Here is a 22,030-nt window from a genome sequence, read left to right on the forward strand (position 1 = left end):
ATGGTAAGCCATTATCAGAAGCTAATAGCCTTTGTTGAGCCAGTCAACAAAGTTGAAAGTAAAATACAAAGGTACTCAAGGTTAGGTTGTCACAGACTACGGTCAAAGTATTAGAAATTCAATGTAAAACATAAGTGTAAACACCAAGAGAGGAAGGATGCTGTATGTGGAAGTCAGAACCCTGGACAGCTCAATGAGATCATTGCATTTTCTTGTAACTTCAATCTGCACCCTATCCTGGTCAAGGATTTGTACTTTTGGGAGTTAATTTCAGTAGAAAGACCTCTGGCATTTTCATATGGCTCAAACTCTAAGAAAAACTAACAAACTGTCTTCTAAACGGCTGCGGCCTGAATCAAGTGGCATAGCTTCCTCTTTAAGATGGACAATTAAGAGAGCTCAGGTCCCTGGAGCTTCTTTAGATTTAAACTGAACCAAAAGCTACCTTATCCTGCTTCCTTTCTCTTTCTGCAGCCCCATGCACATAGAAACCACTGTCAGCCAGTCTTCACGAACAGATACAGTAATAACTACTTGATTTCACCAAATGTCTGTCATCCTGAATATAACACTCTACTTTTTATCCCCTGTAAGTGTTGGAATTTGTAGTCTCCCTTATACTTGGCATTCAGGTCACCTGGAAAGGCCCACAAGTTGCTTGGACTTTGTCTGGAAGCTAGCAGTCAAGCAAATATGAAATATGCTAGAAATACCAAGATCTCTAATACACCTGAAGTATTAGTGAAGCTCTCATCCTGTGGTAAGAACCCCACTTCAACTGCAATGTGCCCATCATGCAGGTACTCTGAAACTTCTCTCCATCCAATTGAAACTTCTCTCCATCCAATCTATGGCAGTGTCCCCAAATGAGGAACACATCTTTTGGTGCATCTTGGATTGGGGTGCAATTATATTCTGGACAATTGTTTTACAACTTTAGGGACTTAGCCCACTCTAAGTTGCAATAATGGCTTTTGAGGGATGAATTACTCCAAATATAAGATAAATATCAATTCACCAGCATAATCTCCCTTCAAGACATTCCATGATATGCATGATTGAGGCAGTTTTGAGATACACCTCTTGTATTTGTGTTGAAGGACTATATAGCATTATGAGATAGATAGATAGATAGATGATAGATGATAGATAGATAGATAGATAGATAGATAGATAGATAGATAGATGAATCTCTTAAATGTTTCTCTATACTGACTGCCTATCAAATTACTTGAGAAAAACAGTTGAGCCAAGCATCATTACAAGCCCAAAAGGAGTTTTTAAAACATAAAGATGATCCACCTTGCACTCATTTTAGTATAACCATACGTTCAGGGAGAGTCTTTGTTCTTCTAGCCTATGTTTTTATATATATATATATATATATATATATATATATCAGAATATCTTGAAGCACTTGCTTAATGTAATGATTCCCATGCCCCACTCCACAGCTACTGAATAAGATTCACTGAAGTAGGCTCTGAAATACATACTTTAAACAGGCATGCCAAGTTGTTCTAATGCACACTAACATTTGAAAACTATAGCTTTGATAGCATCCTTCAAGCTCAGTCCTGATTCCAAATTTCTATAAACTTTACTTGCAAATTCACCCCCAGCTCCTCCCCAAATACCCTGCCAAAGTTAGGTAACATGGAGAGGACATTTTTGATCACTAAAAACAGCACAAAACCTGAGAAAGTATTCGAAAGAGCTATGTACCCTACAATGACAAAATCAGGATATTATCAACTAAAGCATCCATTCACCCAATGATTAAGCCAAGGTTCCATCAATTGGTTCTAGATGCCTCCTGTGCTAAAGTCAGGGCAAGTAGGACTAACAGCAAGTAGTTGGCCTTGACCAAGTGGAAGTCAGGTAGGGTAAAGTAGCCTAGAAACACAAAAAACTGTTAAGAAGAGATTAAAATAATATTACCAAGTGGTTGGTGGCATTATGGTTGGATACTTACAGAAAGGAATTGAGCTACAGAAGCTGAGACAGGGCATTGAGAAAACAGTGGGGACAGCTTGTACAACAAGGACACCACCTAGCAGAAGAGTTCAAGGAAAGGCCCAGTAAGCTACCAACTTATTGACAAATTGTGATCATTTAAATTTAGCGATCATGTGACATTGGTTCAAGGAATGAAAGTACTTAGACTTGGGTTCAAGTACTTAAAACTTTAAGTACTCCAATATGCTTTGAATGTCTCTAACATTAGCTGTAACACTGCATGAAATGAAAGGGGCTTCTGATATTCGAAGTCTCTGTTATGTTTATGTGTTGATTTGTCTTTTATCCAACAAATCAGCTATATAAAGCTAGGCCAGAAATCAAATCCGAGCTTATACAGACAAGAGACTAAAAGCTTCCTGGGTAATTCTTGTCCCAGGCTTAACTAGCTCAGGAGGTTTATCAGTGATTGTGATTCCTCTTTGTGTCTCAGACACTTTTCCTTGTAATGGGGCAGTGATCACTGGCAGAATATAATATCCATATTATAGGCTTAGTCTAGCCTAAAGTAATAGACTAATCTTTACTGACATCTCTGGGAAGAGTGTCCAGGGAAAGACATCTACCAGATCTTTATGACAACTTTATGTCCATTTTATATGTGTTCCTCTGGGTGATAACAAGGGGTCATCATCTCCATTTGCCTGGGATATTTCCAGTTTTAAAGCTGAAGATCCTATGTCCCAGGGAACCCCTTAATTCCAGTCAGGCCAGGATGTGTGGCCACCTCCAAGTGAGGGAAGTTTTTAATTTTTCTGCATAGACATGAAGTTATCTGTGGCAAAGAGAACTTTGTGTGAAGATGAGGAGATAAGAGGGGCTAAAGTGGGGAAAACATTTGCTTTACCAAAGCTGGATCTATCTGGTATGGACAGTAAAAAGCTCCATTCTGTCCCTTCTCTACAGTCACACTAGGACAAAATGTCCTTCCAGATCAGACTAAGCCTACATTGCCAGCCCAAACTACCACCTTGTAATGTCTGCATCTGCATCAAAAGTGCATGAGTCTTCTCCTCGGGAGACAGTGCCTTGGCACCCTCTCCAGACCTAAACTGGCTGTACTTTCTGGCCTTGAATCTGCCTCCTAGCAGCTTGGTCTTGGGTTTTTCCTTATTGGGTTCACATTTGTTTCTGGTTTCTGTCGTTTTCACCTTGTGGTTGCTCTGATCTGCCCATTTGACATGCTGCTGCACCTAGGTTGGATCTTCCCTAAGGTCTTCTATGCAGCCAGACAAAACTGAGATTTGGCCAAGCTTTGTTGCTTATGCAGCTCGCTACTGCCTCTACCTGTTTTGTGGCAGAATGAATTTAAAAAATGCAAACCATCAATATCTAGGCTCAACTTGGAGCTGAGTGCTTATCAAAACAAGACCACCATATTGTAACTTGTATGAAAGAGAAATAAATGTCTATCTTGATAAAATCATTATTTTTTATCTTCTATTCTTGAAGTCAAATCTAAGGATAATGCCATCTATATACTAAGTAGAAAAAAAAACATTCAGAACTGCAAAATTAAAGATGGTGCAACTACTTGTAGGTGTCCATAACATTTGAGATTTGACTGGTCTTGAATTTAGATGTGCTATTAAGTACAAAATATATACTGAGATTTTGATGATAGTATAAAGTAATGTAAATTAAGCAGGATATGTTGATGCATGCCTATAATCACAGCATTTGGAGCCTGAGCTAGCAGGATAGTTGAAGGACAGTTTGGTCTACATAGCAAATTTGAGACGCCTGGGCTACATAGAAAGATCCCATCTCAAAAAAAAATTAAAGTAGATTATCAAAAGCTTTTCATTTGGGCCAGGAGTTTGGTCTAGTGGTAGAGTACTTACCTAGCATGCACAAAGACCCGGGTTCGATTCCTCAGTACCACATACATAGCAAAAAGCCAGAAGTGATGCTGAGGCTCAAGTGGTAGAGCTCTAGCCTTGAGAAAGTCTAAGGACAGTGTTCAGGCCCTGGGTTCAAGGCCCAGGACAAAAAAAATCCTTTTCATTTACAAGTTAAAATGATGGTGTTTTTGTGTTGTGTTAAATGTTTATCGTTTTTACTTTTTTTTATTTTCACCAATAGAACAGTTAAACTTACATACAATATATGTTCTACATTTTCTTTTTTTATTAAAGAATTTTTTATTTTTTTTATTGTAATTAGTAAAAGGGTTACATGATATTTGCCAGATAGAAGGTGCATTAATTCACATACATTGATACCCTTTCACATGTCTTGGTACCCATTACCCTCCCCCCCACACCGCCCACCCGTCTTGGTTTTCCCCCCTTCCCTATCAAATTTCAAATAACCAAATACAAATAAATTCAATATATCAGATAACAAAGTGAGATACTGTAACAATATGAGATAACCAAGGGACAGCAAAGGAGATGAGAGACAATATAGTACATTAAGGACAACAATCATTCATTATATGGCTTTTGTTTCAATATCCTGGAGGTCCTTTCAATTAGCTTCATACTATATGGCCTTATGTATCAAGATTTTGCTCTATTGCAGATCTCTGCTAGTAGAGCCCAAGGTTTCTACTGATTATGACGAATGAGGGAAACCATTGAGCCTAAGTTCCTTTGAGTCTGGCTTACTTCACTTAATATGATTTTTTCTAAGTCTTTCCATTTCCTAACAAATGGGGCGATGTCATTCTTTCTGATTTTTACATCATATTTTAAATGACAAGTTTAACAAACAAGTGTTCAAGGAGGGAATCTCTATTTACAATCTACATTTTATTTTTACTCAACAGTATTATCTAGACTATGGATATCAGAAAAGCTATTTTCATTGAAGGTTTGAAAAGATAAAGAAAACAAGATATTGCACCATTTCAGCTTAGGTCAGGCCATAGGGTGAATGTGCTACTGGAAGGGATTTTGAAAAATAAGGAAGAGCATTAAATGCATCTTTCAAAGAAAATGTGTCTTACACTAATTTAGAGTTGATTCAGGTTCAATGTAAAAAGAGACAAGCGAATCTTGATAGTTTTAAAACTCTGGTAACTCTGCTTATAAAACTCATCTTCTTAAGTGAAATCCTAGGAACGTATGAATACATACATTCAAATGTTCATACCTTTGAGACATTCATATATGTATGCGTTCAATTTGTTTTGTTTTTCTTTGTTTTGTTTTGAGATAGGAATATAATCTGGTCCCAAGACTGGTACTGGGATTACAAGCATGAACGCCCATGTTTGACTCCCATGTGCTGGGGATTTTACTGCATGTTGCTAATGTTTTCAAGGGCATGAATGACTTTTTGTTCCTGATGTCATAGGTCTAAAGTTAATTATAAACAGAGTGGAGCTCATCTGGTATTTGTACAATTTAAACTTGCTTCTTTTCAGGTGCTAGATTAGCAGTTGGGTCATGTGATGACTGCTCTGATACAAATAGCACAATGGGACTGACGGCAACCAGCACTTGTCTCAGAGTTCTCTGTTTAATAACAGTGCTGCATTGCTTTTCCAAGACCTCTTGTCAAGGGTGCATATGTATATAATTAGCCACAGCATTCAAAGTAAGTGATTCTAGGTAGAACGACTCTAGTTTCTAAGGTTACTGTCATCTTTGTGTACATGCTACTAACATGTAAGTGTATAGTAACAATCCAGAGACTTCTTCATCCTAACTAATGGAATATTCTGGGTAATTTTGAGTGCCACTTGTTTTTCAAATTTTAACATGCAGATTAATATTTACATATATAAATATAATACATATTTAACCCAAATCAATAAGTCAGCCTTTAGAAGGTGATTAATATGCCCTTCTCTCCATCCAAGCCTGGAGCCAACTGAGAATAAGACACAAGCTTTATCTAGAGATGAAAACATCAGCAGATATAGGCCTTCCTTACTATATGCTGGTGCTAGATCAAATGGAAATATAGAATGTTAGAGACTGTTCCTCTCCAAATTTACAGTCCTGTCTTCCTGATGGCCCACAAGAGGGAAGGCCTGAGTCTTTCTGCATAGGAGTTTAATTCAGACAACAGTACTACCTCCTACAGTACAGTGGGCAAACATGAAAACAGAAGCAAATCCACAGGGATTTGAGTTCTGTAGTAAATTAGCTTCACCTTATCAAAAAAAAAAAGTAGGCCCACAAGATTTCATATTTACTTTAACTGTTATTTTAAGTAAAATGCTATAGACAAGAAAAAATGAATCTCTATAGAGTCCAAGTATCACTGGTGTGAGTGTCTAAGAGAAAGTACTCTATAAATTGTGAGTAAAGGTCATGAGAGTGGATATCTGCTGGTTTCCTTCTCACCATTCAGCATTTCTTTTAAGAACACCTCAGTTTTCCTTCAGGAAATCTACCCTCTTTCTCTTCATGGAATTCAAGTTATTACAGTATGTCAGTACCTACCTCTCAGCACTGGCCAATCAGAACATACTGCTAAGCATCTAATTCACCTAAAGCCAATCTGCTGGAATCCTAGATCTTGTGTTGAAGCTACTAGGAAAAGAAAATCCTCTTCTTAGGGTCCACAAGTGGGGAGATTGCAAGCCTGCATTCCCTAGAAGTGCTCCTCTTCAAAAATGAACCCAACGGACCAAAGAAGGATACTCCTTTGGGAGGAATACAAAGACATAATGCCTTTGATGGTGCCTCTGATCATATAAAATATTTGTCAAAATGAACTCTTTGAAATGCAAGCAAGTTTTTTCCTTTGTAAAATGACTGAAACCAATGATAATAGATCAGAATCAGAGAGACATTCTGAGTCTTCATATTTATTTGAATGAACATTTGATATTCAGTTTTGCCTAAAGTTAGTCCTATCTTTCCTGGAAATTGAGATCTTCTTAGGAAAGCCAATTGATTCTTTTTTCTTTAAAATTTTCATCATTTGACATCAAGATGATTTCTGATTAATAAACTTCTGACCAATATACAAAAATACCTTTCCCAGAAATTTGTTACATACTCTAAAATTACCTGAGCGTTGTGGTTAAAGCCACCCAAGATAAGAAAGTCCATGAGACTCTTATCTTCAGTCAATGACCAGAAAATCAGATGTAGGGTTGTGGCTTAAAGTGGTAAAGTGCTAACCTTGAATACAAAGAGGCTCAGTGACAGCACCCAGGCCCTGAGTTCAAGACCCACAACCAACAACCACAACAAAAGCCTCATAAACTGACCAATGCTCTATATTTAGTGCTACCCAAGATCTGATCTAGTGTTAGCAAACTTTCTATTAAGACTCAGATGGTAAATATTAGACTTTGCAGGTAGTATGACTTCTGTTCTATAATTACTCAACTTTACCACTGTAATAGGCAAACAAATGTGTGTGGCTATGTTCCAATAAAAACATACATTACAAAAATAGGTGGCATGCTGGATTTGGTTCATGCTGGATTTAGTTTACCAATGCTTGTTCTAGACAAATAATATTCTTTGTACTCCATTTCCCATTAATTCCTACTATTATTCTCCTACCCACCTCAGCTACTAGAACCTCAGTAAAAATGCCACCTTGACAAAGGTGCGCAAAATCACTACCATACTCAGAATCAAATTTGGCATTTGCTGAATAGGTATGTTTCATCTTATCATCTGTAGACTATGGGTCTCCAAAACTACACAAAGTCCCACCAGTGCAATGGTGAGAGGAGACACAAAAGCAGGACCATTCCAGGATCATACGACTTGAAGGGCCCCCAACATGTAACACTGGCCTAAAGGAGACAAGCAAGTAATTCCAACCCATGAGAGCCATGGTGCAGACTATGTCTGGACAAACCATGAAAGCTGAGCCTCCCAGAATCCTGAGATTCTGATTCAGTGTGCCCAGGAGGCACACAAGAATAATCGAAGACTTTTTTTGAACCAGAAAGTATCTTTCTCTGTGGATCCAGAACTTAACTGGTACATATTACCTTTTTCTTCTTTCCAACATTTCTCCCTGTGGAAGTGGAATATCTACCCTGTGTTCATCCTGTGAGTTTATTTTGGAAGAATATTACTTGCTTGATTTCATAGGTTTATAGCCAGAGAAGAATTTGCCTCAAGAATCTTGAGTTTCCATGTCTAAAAAATAGATAAGACTCCATAGATTTGAACTGATAGTTGTCTTATTTGAGAATATGATGTGCTTCTGGTATTAAATTAAAGCATTTTATATATGATAATTACATGAATTGAGGAAGACCATCCAGAGTGCAATAGACTGAATGTGTATGTCTTCTTGCTATCTGCTGTCAGAAAGACCGTTTATACCTATTTGAGCAAAGCCATTGGACTATAATGAATAGTCATCGGATGAATTCAGGTTAAACTTTAGATTCATCCTAAAAGAGTGACAAATAGTGCTGTTAGGTCCTCCTTCTTGAGGACTAGTTTGTTGTTTGAGAACATGTATACCACAGATTGTATCTGCTCAGCTCTATAAAAGTATATTATTTATTTCTATAGTTCCTGTAAGGGCTTGTCTGTGGTATGCATTAAATTCTGGTTCAATGCCTATTTGATAACAGAATTTTGGGTTTTTTTTAACCTTTGCCTTTGTGGAAAGGTGTTTGGGGTTGGCAGAAGATTTTGTTGTAAATAATACTTCTCTAACAAGGGGAAAGAAACTTCTCAAGTACTGCTGGTAGGTGGGAAATCCAGGATAGCCATTCTGGAAAGCTATCAGATAGTATTTCTTGTAATTTATAGTTGCTTTGTCCAATAATTCTATTCTTGCTGTATATCCCAGAGAAATTGTCCCTTAAAAAAGCAATTACATGTGCGAAAAGTAATGTACCCACTACCTGATGAATGTAACTGTAACCCCTCTATATACATTACCCCAACAATAAAATACAATTTAAAAAAAGAAAGCAATTACAAAGCTGTGCATCTCACTGTAGTTCACTGAAGTCAACCTAAGTGCCCATCCCTAGGGAAACAACAACAACAAAACATAATGCTGATAGACATTTTGAAACAGTGTGTAACATATAAAGAAGCACAGATATAGCTTAAAATTTCATGAAATTGGGCCAGGAGTGTGGCCTAGTGGTAGAGTGCTTGCCTAGCATGCACAGAGCCATGGGTTTGATTCCTTGATACCACATACACAGAAAAAGCAGGAAATAGTGCTATGGCTCAAATGGCAGAGTGCTAGCCTTGAGAAGGTTCAAGCCCCAGGAAATTAAAAAGAGGATAAAATGCATATCATGATACCAACATATGTAAATTGAAAATACAGACAAGATAAATACACATAGCTAGGTGCTGGGTTGTCCAAGAGGCTGGAACATGGAGGAAACTCTGTGAAACTCCAGGTCCAAAATAACAACAAAAAGAAAGGCTATAGGTGTGGCTCAAGTGGTAGAGTACCACCTAAGCAAGCAAGTAGAGAGCGCATGGCCTTGAGTTCAAGCTCTAGTACCAACATTAACAACTGAATGATTAAGTAAATAAACAAATAAATAGCAATCACAGATTTTCTAAGAAACTGTGAGCATGCCTCAAGTGGTAAAACCTAAGGACTCATACAATAGAGATGATTTTATATTCATACTTACCAAGTCATTATTCCAAATATCCGAGTTTCAGACTCAGTCTAAGTGCCTGTCAACCGATTAGTGGATAAAGAAAATGGGACATATTATAGTATGGAGTATTATCGCATTACAAGAATGAAATCATGCCACCTTCAGGAAAACACAAGGAACTGGATGTCATTATGCTAAGCAAAATAAGGCAGACCCAGAAAGACAAGTATGTTTTCTTTTATGTGGAGAATTAGGAGATTGGGGTGGGGGAGGGGCAAAGAGAAGTAACATGAAAGTTAGAAGGCATATTATTTAAGGTGGGGAGACAAAGGGAAACAGTAGAAGGGGTTGTATAATATCAAAGTATGTTATGTTCATGATGAAATCCATTATTCTGTATAATTAACATGTACTAAAAAACACATTTATGTAAAAAGTTGTAGATAGAATTAAACAAAAAGGCAGTATCAAATGATCAGTGTTAAGGTTGTGGCTTGACAATCAGCTTTCTAAGTCTAAGGTCTAAATAAAAAGACATAAGAAAGGGAGGAAAGAGTTATCTTACAGAAAGAACAGTCATGTCTCTAGCAAATTACCACCCCTACTTAAACTTAATATCCCTTAATATGTCACACTAGAGACTAATGGAAATATAACAAGGATGGTAAACTAAAGTAAGTTACCAGAGCCCAAAATTTCTTTTAGAATTTCAATTTGGCTGTCTTTTAGGAAAATATTTTCTATTAGTTACCTATCACAAATCATTGACACTTATTTTTATATAAAACCATTAATAACAATATTCTGGCCTAATTAAATCTGTTTCAGATCTCTTTTTAATTGGGTCATAATATATTCATTTTATTGTATGACAGTATTCATTTGTAGACATTGATAAGGCCTCTGATAACTTCATAAACACAACACAATTATTTCTTTTACTGCCAAATAAGAGCAAATGTTTTAGAGAGAAGCTAATAAAGTCATTAGTTGAAAAGGACACATTTGTATAAAGATCAAATATCTACAAGTATATAAAAGTCAAACTTAACACTTAAAATCTCCAGATTTTTAAGTCTCTGGAGTTATATTTAGAGTCATTAAAAAGCAGAACTGTCATTGCAAAGCAGAACTATCATTAGCTCCACAGTTCTCTACCATGAAGATTAGGACTTTTTGATAAATACACGCAACAAGAAATCCAGAAAGTTTTAATGAACAGATTATGGTGTAATTCAAGGTTTTCTTATTTGGCTCTGTAAAGCCATTTGTATTTTCTTAAAATAAACGTTAACTTTAGTGGAGGTGGCCGTTGGTAAGCTTGCTATTATTGGTGTAATGCATATTCCCAATTGTTTTTACAATTCTACCCATAAACAGGTTTAAATTTATGTGGATTGGCCTTTGTCAAAGAGTGTGAATAGAGAGATGAATGAAATGAAGTCTTGATTCACTTTGAAGTTATTTATTAGTGGTTTCAATTTCCTTTAAAAAAAATTTTGTGCTGACATAAAACCGTATTGTAAAGCAAATGTAAAGTGAGAAAAGGAGATGAACAAACACAGCTGCTGGTTTGTGTTTCTCCTATGGTGTTTAATTCTAAGTATCTTCCTACCCATAATACCTAAGATGTGTGAACAAAGAGATAAGTGTGTAAAATTATTGTGGAACCAGATGTCAGCAGTGAGTGCCTCACACATGTAATCCTAGCTACTCAGGTGTCTGAGATTTGAGAAATTATCTTAGTTCTAAGCAACAAGGGAGAAAAGTTCTCAAGACATTTATCTTTATTAACTAAGTGGTAGAGTGCCAGCCCCAGTACCAGTACACACACACACACACACACACACACACACACACACATTCCTACAGAAAAAGGATGAAGTTTGGTAAGCTGTGGAAGGTTGTTAATCTATAGCTATTCAGGTACTCGGATTCAATTGCTAAATGGTCAAATCCTTGTGTCTTACTTAAAAATAAAAACATTTTTAAATTATGTATTTATAAGAACAGTGTGTATTAGATCTTCCTCCTCTTTGCTGTTTAGGAAAAATCACATTGGATCTCTAGACACTGAAAATATACTAATGATGTATTCTTATAATCTCTACTTTCATCCCAATACATTGTATTTCCTCAAATTAGAGACTTGATGTAGGTAAATCATCTGATTTGTGATGCAATTTATTTCTTTGAAGTTTAGAAATCTAAACTATTATCTTCCATTTCTTCTTTTTATTCTAAGAAAAGTTCCTTAAACACAGATCATCTTGTTCAACTACATCTTGTAAGGTTAACAGTAAAAATAAAAATAATATTAATCGGAATTTGCTGACAGATTGAAACCCAAGCCACAAATATTTTAATGTTCTTTTTTTTTTTTTTTCTTTTTGCAGTCCTGGGCTTGAACTCAGGGTCTGAGCACTGTCCTTCGGCTTTCTCAAGGCTAGAGCTCTACCACTTGAACCACAGCACCTCGTCTGACTTTTTTCTATGCATATGGTACCGCGAGGAATCGTGCATGTTAGGCAAGCACTCTACCACTAGGCCAAACTCCTGGCCCAATGTTCCCATTTTTAATTTGTTACTTACGGATGGAAACAATCTGTGAAATAAAAATAGAGGGAAAATTAGTTTATTTTTCCTATGAGTTTGTGCTCAGTCACCACAGCAAAGAATCCCACCGAAGATGTGCGATTCTTAGAACAGTGAAAATATTTCTAAAGTTTGAAGCTTTTTCATGAAAAAGCACTTTAGAATAATCGCTTACGGTGACTAGTGATGGAAACGAGCACTATCACTCAGCGTGAACTGACATCATCAACCTACACACACACAGAGTGAACTGCCAAGAAACAGCAGTGCTCTCTAAAAGAAACCTAATGCGAGTAACTGGAGCAGCTTACATGTTTACCCATAGCATATTCCAAACTGGAAACAATTTCAATATATTCTCCCTTTACCTCGTGTATCAGAAAACTTACCATTTCAACATGTAAGTACTTGATATTCCAAAAATAATACTGGCGAGTGTTTACACTACTTTCCATCCCCCCCCCCCACACACACACTGCCTTCGGAGCCCATTGGGCTGGAACTGCGCTCCAGCCCCACACAAGCCTGCCTGTAGTGGACTCTAGACCTAGAGGACTGGAGAGAGCCAGCGGCATGACTTTGGCTTGTCTCAACTTCATTCCTTCCTCACTTTGAAAAGTTCTCCCTTTCCTCCTTTACCTCCTACATATGCTGGTAAACTGAAAAAGGTACTCCATGAAGGCCTGTGGGGCAACCTGGGAGGAGGGGTGGGCTGAGAAGGATGGAGGTGGGGGGGGGGGATCCGCACGGTCGTCCTCGTCGTCGCAGCATAAACTGACGTACCGGATTGAAACCCCATGGTACAACGACTTTCACAACAACAATAAAGGCCTGCGGGAAGCCACCGGAGACCTGGCAGTTGGAGGCTCTCGGGATGGCGGGGCTCCGGCCGCTCCCAGGCCGGGCCTCGCACTCGCCAGGGCTGCACGGCGGGGCCCGGCGCTACTGGAAAAGTCCCGGGGAGGCTCGGCCCCGGCTCACGAGCCGCCTATGACATCACCGCTCCGTGCCTCGCTAGCTCAACTCCAAGAAAGGCCCCGGCCTGCCAAACACCACGGGTTAAATATGCTCAAGGTCAAGAAACAGCCGAGCGCGCGCAGCAGGTGAACAGATGGAGGGGCGGCCGGAGCACCGCGAGCGAGGCGTTCTCATCCTTTCCCAGAAGCGTTAGCGGGGTGGGGGGCGGGCTTCCGGGCGGACCCTCGCCTCTGCTAATTGGTTGCAAGCCTCTACCACGTGATGCAGACTCGAGCCAGCCAGGGCTTTTCCCGCCCCTACATCCCCCTCCCCGCTCCTCGGTAGCTGGCGGCGGGGGAAGAGCGGGTTTCCTAGGCAACCGGGGAGGGCTGTCCGTACACATCAGGCCTGGGACTGGAGAGGGCGTCCTGTCTGCTGCTGCAAGAGACTGTGAGCCTGGAGTGCACCCTGACCTGACTCCGGCTGCCCAAGAATCCTGCGCTCAGGGATAAGGTGAGTAGCCATCACCTGGAGGACTTTGGGCCTACATCACCTTTAGGCTGGTCTCCCGGGACCTGAAGGAAGGCGCAAAGAAACAATGTGGAAGTCTTAGGGAACACCCCCCATAGTGCAGTGTCTAGATAATAATAATCTGACGCCGTGACATGGTGTTAGATAAAGCCGGCAGGGTGAACCCGCCACATTTTAGAAGAGGAAGAAAGGAGTGGCCCACAACCCCGGCTTAGGTAATGGATTGGGAGAACCAAAGGTAGTTGGCCAACCGGATACTTCTTATCTAGACCTGGAACTATCTGAACTATCAATGATAACGATGGATTCGGATCCCTTTTTAACTAAGAGAAGAAACAATTCGACCAAATAGGGCTTTTACTTTGCAGAAATGAAATTTGGTTTTCCCAGAATGAATCCTTTACCTAACTTTCAGAACAGACACATGATTCATTATAGCCAGATTGTAATGTTCTGAATGGTTATGTGGAATAATTTTAAAGTAATGCCATATAGGAACCTATCTCATGACAGTTGATTCAAACCACTTAGCAGATTTCCTTTGAACACCTATTATGTGCCAGGCATTGTGAAAGAGTCATAGTTCCTGCCCTCAATGAACATGTAACTTGATAGAGAGGGAAGGTCCCAAAACATCATAATACAGTGTGACAAGTGTGATATTCAGGGCATGTGCTAGCCTAAACCAGAGTCTTAAAATGGACAATGTTTCTAATATGACCAAAGAGTCATAAAGTCTTCAAACAAGACTTTAAGTCATGCATGTGTATATGTGCTTCCCAGGGTTTGAACTCAGACCCTTAACATTCTTGCTTGGCTTTTTGGCCCTTGGCAGGTGCTTTACCACTAGAGCCATGTCTCCATTTCTGGCCTTTTACTGCTTAATAGGAGACAAATCTCTTGAATTTGCCTGCTGAAGATTGTTTCAAACCACCCCTGAGTAGCTAAGATTACACTCAGAATAGCAACTGGACTCCAGTGATCTTCCAGGCTCAGCCTTCCAAGTAACTGGGACTACTAAGGTACATGCTTCAGGCCTGACATATTACTTTTTTTTCATTTTTTATTGTAATTAGTAAAAGGGTTACATGATATTTGCCAGATAGAAGGCGCATTAATTCATGTACATTGATACCCTTTCACATGTCTTGGTACCCATTTCCCTCCCCCCCCACACCCCCCACCCGTCTTGGTTTTCCCCCCTTCCCTATCAAATTTCAAATAACCAAATACAAATAAATTCAATATATCAGATAACAAAGTGAGATACTATAACAATATGAGATAACCAAGGGACAGCAAAGGAGATGAGAGACAACATAGTACATTAAGGACAACAATCATTCGTTCATATTACTTATTTTTAAGAAAGACTCAATACTGTAAAAGTGGACATTCTACTATATTCATCATTATAATGTAATTGCAATCAGGATCCCACCTGAATTTTTAAAAATTAAATACAAAATGAAAGAATATCCATGCGGTGGGAATTTACATTGCAAATATCAATACTAATACAGAATGATACAGGAAGAGTACAAAATAGAAAGTCCAAAATTAGGTCCGTGTGTGTGTGTGTGTGTGTGTGTGTGTGTGTGTGTGTGGTCATTCAGTAAGTAAGTAAGACATGAACAAGAATGTAATAACCATACAATTGCCAATGGTTAGTAGAGAAATAATGGGCAACCCAGCTAGGTCCTTCGTCTAATTCCATCTTCCTTGTTACCATTACCCACTACAACCACCATTCTCTTTCCCTCCCCCCTCAATTAAACTTGCTCTTTAACTGGTCTCCTTGCTTCTGTTTCCCACCCATAGCCATTGTAAATAAACTAGCTAGAGGGATCCTTTGTAATACTAAACACAGCTCTTTCACTCAGAATCCTCACACAGCTTTCTTTCTTAGAAGAAAATCCAAAATTATGACAATGGCCTACAAGATAGCATGTGATCTGATGCCACCATACCTCTCTGACTTCACACCCTAACAGTTTCTATTTCTTCATTGTGTTCTGTTAATGTTGTTCTCTTGTTGTTTCCCATATAATACAAATATGCCAAGTATACTCTTATACCTGCCCTTGCTTTTGTTTTAGTTTTTGCATTTGCTGTTCTCTGTACCTGGGGATGAATTTTCCCCAGTGTTACCATATGGCTTTCATTCCCTTGTTTTCCTTCAGTTTTCTGTTAAGAGTCCACCTAATCAAAGAAATTTTCTTTCTTCACATCCCTATCATTTTCTTATCCTTTTTTTGTTGTTATTGTTTTTGCCAGTCCTGGGCTTAGGCTCAGTGCCTGAGCACTGTCCTTGGGTTTTCTCAAGGCTAGAGCTCTACCACTTTAGCCACAGCACCACTTCTGGCTTTTTTCTTGTATGTGGTACCGAGGAATGGAACCCTGGTCTTCGTGCATGCTAGACAAACTCTCTACCACGAGGCCAAACTCCTGGCCCTCTTAACTCATTTTGATTGTGCCCTCAATACTGGTATTGATGAATGAGGGAGGGAGTGACCATAGAGTAAAGTATATTTGCATAATTTTTTGTTTGTGTTTTTCTTGATGGCATTAGCTTGGGGTCCCTCTTCAATTTCCTTATCCAGTGTCTTAGTCCACTTTGTTGTTCATAATGAAATACTTAAAATTGGATAGATTTTCCAGTTGCTAAGGCCTCATACCTATAATCCTAGCTACTTCAGGAGGCTGAGATCTAAGGATCATGGTTTAAAGCCAGCCTAAGCAGGAAAGTCCATGAGACTCTTAACTCCAATTAACCACCAGAAAACCGGAAGTGACACTGTGGCTCAAGTGGTAGAGCACTAGCCTTGGGCTGAAGAGCTCAGGGACAGCACCCAGGCCCAGAGCTCAAGCCCTACAATCTACCAAAGAAAAAGAATGGATAGATTTTTTTGTTTTTGTTTTTGTTTTGCCAGTCCTGGGGCTTGAATTCAGGGCCTGGGCACTGTCCTTGGACACTTTTTGCTCAAGGCTAGTGCTTTGCCACTTGAGCCATAGCAACACTTTGGGCTTTCTCCGAGTATGTGGTACTGAGGTATCGAACCCAGAGCTTTGTGCATGCTAGGCAAGCACTCTACCATTAGGCTACACTCCTAGCCCAGGATAGTTTTAAAATAGTATATTTTCTAGAGTTCTGGAAGCTGGATGTTGAAAATAAAGGTACTGTCATGTGTGTCTAATGACATTCTCGCATAGCAGAAGATAGAAGGGAGAAAAAAAGAAAAGGCAACACTCCTCCCATACGGGACCTGAACACACTCAGGTGCACCAAAGTGCACCTGAACTTTCAAATTCAAATTGTCCTCAGTTTACAAATACAGGCTGCGCAGTGCAATAGTCCACTGCACATATTTAAAAGTTTTGCTTTGCTCCCTTCTGCATATTTCATAGTTATCCCTTCCGAGACCATTGCTTCTTTGAGTTCAAGGATTATATTAAAAATAGGTTAATAGAGTTTAAGGATTATATTAAAAATAGGTTAATAAAACTTATTTCCCTGGTACCTTTGATTTTAGACAGGTTTATTTTACTACCTTTCCTTGCAATTTTATTAAGAGATACAAAAATCACATATTGTGGGCATCTAATTTTATTTTCTCAAAGTAAATACATCTGTGCATTCTTTTTAAAAGACCTTAACCAATTTTTCTGGCAGTCTCTGCTCTTTTTCTAGCATGGTAATTTGTTTCCTTCTTAGTTTCATCTTTCTGTTAGTCATTCTAGTGGGATTTGGGAAAAAGTTAGGTGGAGGACACAATCATCTTTTGCTCCTACAAATTTAATTTATGGGAACTGACAGTTTGGCCTAGAGGTAGAGTACTTACCTAGCGTGCATGAAGACCTAGGTTTGACTCCTCGGTACCAGTCACGTAGAAAAAGCTGGAAGTGGTAGAGCTCTAGCCTTGAGAAAGCCCAAGGACAGTGCTCAGGCCCTAAGTTCAAGTCCCAGGACTGGCAAAAAGAAAAAGGAAAAAAATTAATTTATCTAAATACTTGATCATGTACATAAACTTTGCATACTTTATAACTTATAAACTGAGTGAATGAACCTGTAGAACTTTTTAAATAAAAAATTTAGTACAATTTTATTAAGAGATTCAAAAATCACATATTGTGGGCATCTAATTTTATTTTCTCAAAGTAAATGCATCTCATTAAGCAGCACTCAGATTTAAAAAAAGAAAATCTGAATCAGCATTCTAGAAACCTTTCTCTTTACCTCTTCCTAATTATTCCTGAAAGACCATTATCCTAACTTCAAATACCATAGTTTCAAGTTCTATATGAATTGATTCATACAGATTGTATTCACTGTGTGTGTGTTATCTTTTGTTTAATATTGTATTTAAATTGTGTTAATGTAAAATATTGTTAAGATAATGTTGCCCTGTGTATACCATCTATTATATATAATGATAATTGTCTCTGTCATTTCATGTCATCATGTCAGCCCCGGAGAAATGTGTAACTAGCTGGGTCCTGCATGACAAAAAGCTCAAGGAAACACTAATCTAGGCCCAAGCTAGGTACAACCCACATATCCAACAACATTAGAATGAATGAAAAGATGATTTTAATTTATACTTTATAATACTAAGCATATTTCTTTCCATTTTTGCCTAGATCTGTCTTACTCATATTATCTTTTTCTACACTAGCTTCATCTGCTTTAATCTGCATCCAAGGAAACTCATGCCAGCAATTTAGCATGTCTATTTCCTTATTTCTCCTTATTTGTTGAATCATACAATCACATAAGTACATACATCTATGGGGGAGTTACTGTAATATAAGGAATTATATATTATAGGTGTTTTGCGTGTCTTGTCTATCATTAAAAACAAGATTTTTATGTTTTAGACAGTATGTGATTAAAATTATATAATAAAAATATTTGAACTTATTAAAATTGGGTTAAATTTTATTGAGGCTCTTTGAGTATTAATTGGTCCATATCCTCAATATTGAAAGAGAAGTTGGTAAGTTCATTTAAATATTTATCACCTTGGGCCTGGGAGTTTGGCCTGGTGATAGAGTGCTAGCCTAGCATGCACGAAGTCCCGGGTTTGATTTCTTGGTCCACATACATAGAAAAAAGCCAGAAGTGGTGCTGAGGCTCAAGTGGTAGAGCTCTGGCCTTGAGAAAGTCCAAGGACAGTGCTCAAACCCTGAGCTCAAGCCCACGACAAGCTATATATATATATATACATACACATATATATTTATCATATATATATTTATCACCTTGCCAGGTAAGGTTGTGTTTTTATCTTTGTCCAACTGCAGTTAAGAGTACAGTGTTCAATGCTATAATCCTAGCTACTCAGGAGGCAGAGATCGGAGGATCAAGGTTCAAAGCCAGCCTGGGCACAAAAGGACCTGAGACTCTTATCTCCAATTAACCTCTAGAAATGGGAAGTGGGGCTTGGCTCAAGGGTAAGGCATAGCCTTGAGCTGAAGAGCTCAAAAACAACACACAGGCCCAGGGGTAGGACAGTAGTCTTAAGCTGGAGAGCTCAGGGACAGCACCCACGCTGAGTTCAAGCCCTATGACCCACAAAAACAAAAAGTAATATTGTGTTCAGGGCTAGGAATGTGGCTTAGTGGTAGAGTGCTCACCTAGCATGCATGAAGTTCTGGTTTCAATTCCTTGGTACTGCATAAACAGGAAAAGGCAGAGGTACTGCTGTGGCCCATGTGGTAGCCTTGATCAAAAAAAGCTCAGGATTAGTGCCCAGGCCCTGAGTTCAAGCCTTGGGACTAGCAAAAAAGCAAAAGTACTATGTTCAGGTTCAGCTACAAGATAACAAGATAAATTGGATCTTGTGCACATGAGGAAAACAGGAATATCTAGTAAGAGAAGGAAAACACTGAACTAAGAGCAAGCTTTAAAAAAGTGATTTAACATACTATATGAAGTTATTTCTCTTTTCTTTTTCCTCCCCTTTTGGTTTATCAACTGTCACCATTGTTTTTGATTCTGTACCCTGTGTTTTGTCCATACCTTTATCTGATTTGGGGAAGGGAAGGGGCCTAACAAAATGGTGACACAAAGGAACGAATGCAACAGCTATGCTCACTGTACTGGAAATGAACTTTACAGTTTGGGGGGAGTGGGAGGGGGAGGGAAAGTGGGAGAAAAACAAGGGAGGGGGTAACAATGCTAGACAATACACATACTCATTACCTTATTTATGTAACTGTAGCCCTCTGTACATCACCTTCACAACAAAACAAAATGAAATTAGAAATGAATAGAGAGGACTGTTTTCTTGAAATACTAAAGATTTCTCGAACAAGGGAAAGTGTACTTGTTTCATTAGAACCAAAGAGGTAGAATGAGAACAAAGGAAGGAGAGTTAAGGAGAATTAAATTCAGGATATAAGAAAACATTAAATTCAAAATGCAGAAAGCTGCAAAGCTAGAATGGACTGTCTTGAGGTGCAGACAGGTACCTACTATATTGTGCTATGTGAAGATTTTAGCCACAGTTGGTGTTCAACACATGTAGCTTCAACTTGGAATGATAGGATGCTAGTATTCATGTCATTTTTTAATTTTTAACAGACATATTATGACCATTGTTTTAATGGAAGATGATTGAAAGTGAAAATCCAAACCAGGACGAAGTCATTAGAGAACTGGTGAGTCAAAGCCTAATTTCTTTTCAATAATATTTGCAAGATTATTATATGGAATATTTTTATATTCCATGCTGGAGCAGGAAGGTTAGCTGAAAGAGTATTCTTTCTCCATGAGTTTTAGAAGCAGAGAAAAATTATGCATGTGGTACAGCTACCTTCTTTTTTGTGAAAATAATGGCATAGTACAAAGGATGGTTAATAATTTCTAATTGCAAATATCTTATTTGAAAAATAATTTGATTTCTTTCTTTTGCAACAGTGTTTTTGCAATGGTTTGTCTTATGAGATGATTGGAAAAGAAGGATCAGACACTTCAAAACTGGAGATGTTTTTCTCAGGGTATCCTTGTATAGTTGGATTAACATTGTTTCCTAACTTAACAAGTCTTACAATTGTTGCTCAAGATATAAAAGAAATTTCAGGGTTAGAGACATGCTCACGGCTGAAAGAACTTTGGATTGCTGAGTGCTGCATAGAGGTAAGTTTGAACATATATGAATATGTATATGTATATATACATATACATATACAGTCATGGGGCTTGAACTTAGTGCCTGGGCACTGTCCTTAGACACTTTTTGCTCAAGGCTAGAGCTCTGCCACTTGAGCCACAGTGCCACTTCCAGCCTTTTCTATGTATGTGGTACCAAGGAATTGAACCCAGGGCTTTGTGCATGTAAGGCAAGCACGGTACCACTAGAGTATGCTTCCGGACCTGAACATATATTTTTTTACATGGAATATCTTACCCTAAATTCTTGGCTTTGGAAAAATAATGCATTGAAATATATGAATGAGCTTGAATTTAAACATCAGCAAAAGACAAATTTATCTAGGATATGGAAACAAGAGAATTTATCCTTGTGTGATTTTTGTTGTTAATGTACTACGTTATTTCTCTTTTCTTTTTTTTTTGCCCTTATGGTTAATTTCATATTGTTACTGTATCTGACTTTGTTATCTGGTATATTGTATATGCATTTATTTGTTCATTTGAACAAGGGAAGGGGGAGAAACAAGATGATTGGGAGGGGAGAGGGAAACAGGGACAAAAAACATGAGACCATCAATGTGTGAGAAGTAATACACCTACTATCTGACAAATATCACTGTAACCCCTCTAAACATTATCCTGACAATAAAATAAAAAAGACAATTTCATTTGTAAAAAAGAAAAATGAGATGCCAATTAACTTATACAAGGAAAAAGAAAAGAATCAAGTAATAAACATTCAATTTTTTAATAGTCGAATTATAGTCAGTATTGCTTAGTAGTAGAAATGGTTCAGTTAGACATGGTTGGTCATTCTGTTTTGAAAAGCAAAATTGTAAAACATGTCAAGAGCCACAGACATGTATATACCTTTTGGTTCAAAAATCTATATTGTAAATTTATTCTATGGAAATAATTCAATAGCAAAAAAGCAAATATGCATGAGTTGTTCCAGGGTTATTAACAAGAGCTAAAATTTTGAAATGTAAATACTGAATAGAGTATTTTTCAGACTTTTCATAATTAGGGGAATTTTTTATAAGCCTCATAAAATATTTTGTGATTATTATGTATTTTATCTGAGCTACTATGGAAACATCTCAGCTGGTTTAAGTTGTTTTGTTTTGGTTTTTTTTTGCCAGTCCTGGGCTTGAGCTCAGGGCCTGAGCACTGTGTCCTTGGACTTTCTCAAGGCTAGAGCACTGCCACTTGAGCCTCAGCACCACTTCTGGCTTTTTTCTATGTATATGGTA

The 22,030-nt window shown here is 38.2% G+C and overlaps 1 protein-coding gene across 5 annotated transcripts in view; it reads left to right on the forward strand.

Moving 5' to 3' along the window:
• Positions 1 to 13,111: 13,111 nt before the first annotated feature.
• The window catches only part of Lrrc9 (leucine rich repeat containing 9), a 75,506-nt gene continuing 66,587 nt past the window's right edge, over positions 13,112 to 22,030 (forward strand). For 3 of the 5 annotated variants that reach the window (XM_090344213.1, XM_090344217.1, XM_090344216.1), the window contains exons 1-3: positions 13,112 to 13,603; positions 20,208 to 20,284; positions 20,544 to 20,762. In XM_090344213.1, coding sequence (XP_090200339.1) covers positions 20,237 to 20,284; positions 20,544 to 20,762 — 267 coding nt within the window. In that variant the 5' untranslated portion in view covers positions 13,112 to 13,603; positions 20,208 to 20,236. Of the gene's footprint in view, positions 13,604 to 14,509; positions 14,644 to 20,207; positions 20,285 to 20,543; positions 20,763 to 22,030 lie in introns of all 5 variants that reach the window. The other 2 variants (XM_090344214.1, XM_090344215.1) reach the window with 2 other exon arrangements.

The sequence above is a fragment of the Megascapheus bottae genome, chromosome 14, assembly GCF_031878675.1.
Source record: "Megascapheus bottae isolate mThoBot1 chromosome 14, mThoBot2.hap1, whole genome shotgun sequence".
Classification (NCBI taxonomy): domain Eukaryota; kingdom Metazoa; phylum Chordata; class Mammalia; order Rodentia; family Geomyidae; genus Megascapheus; species Megascapheus bottae.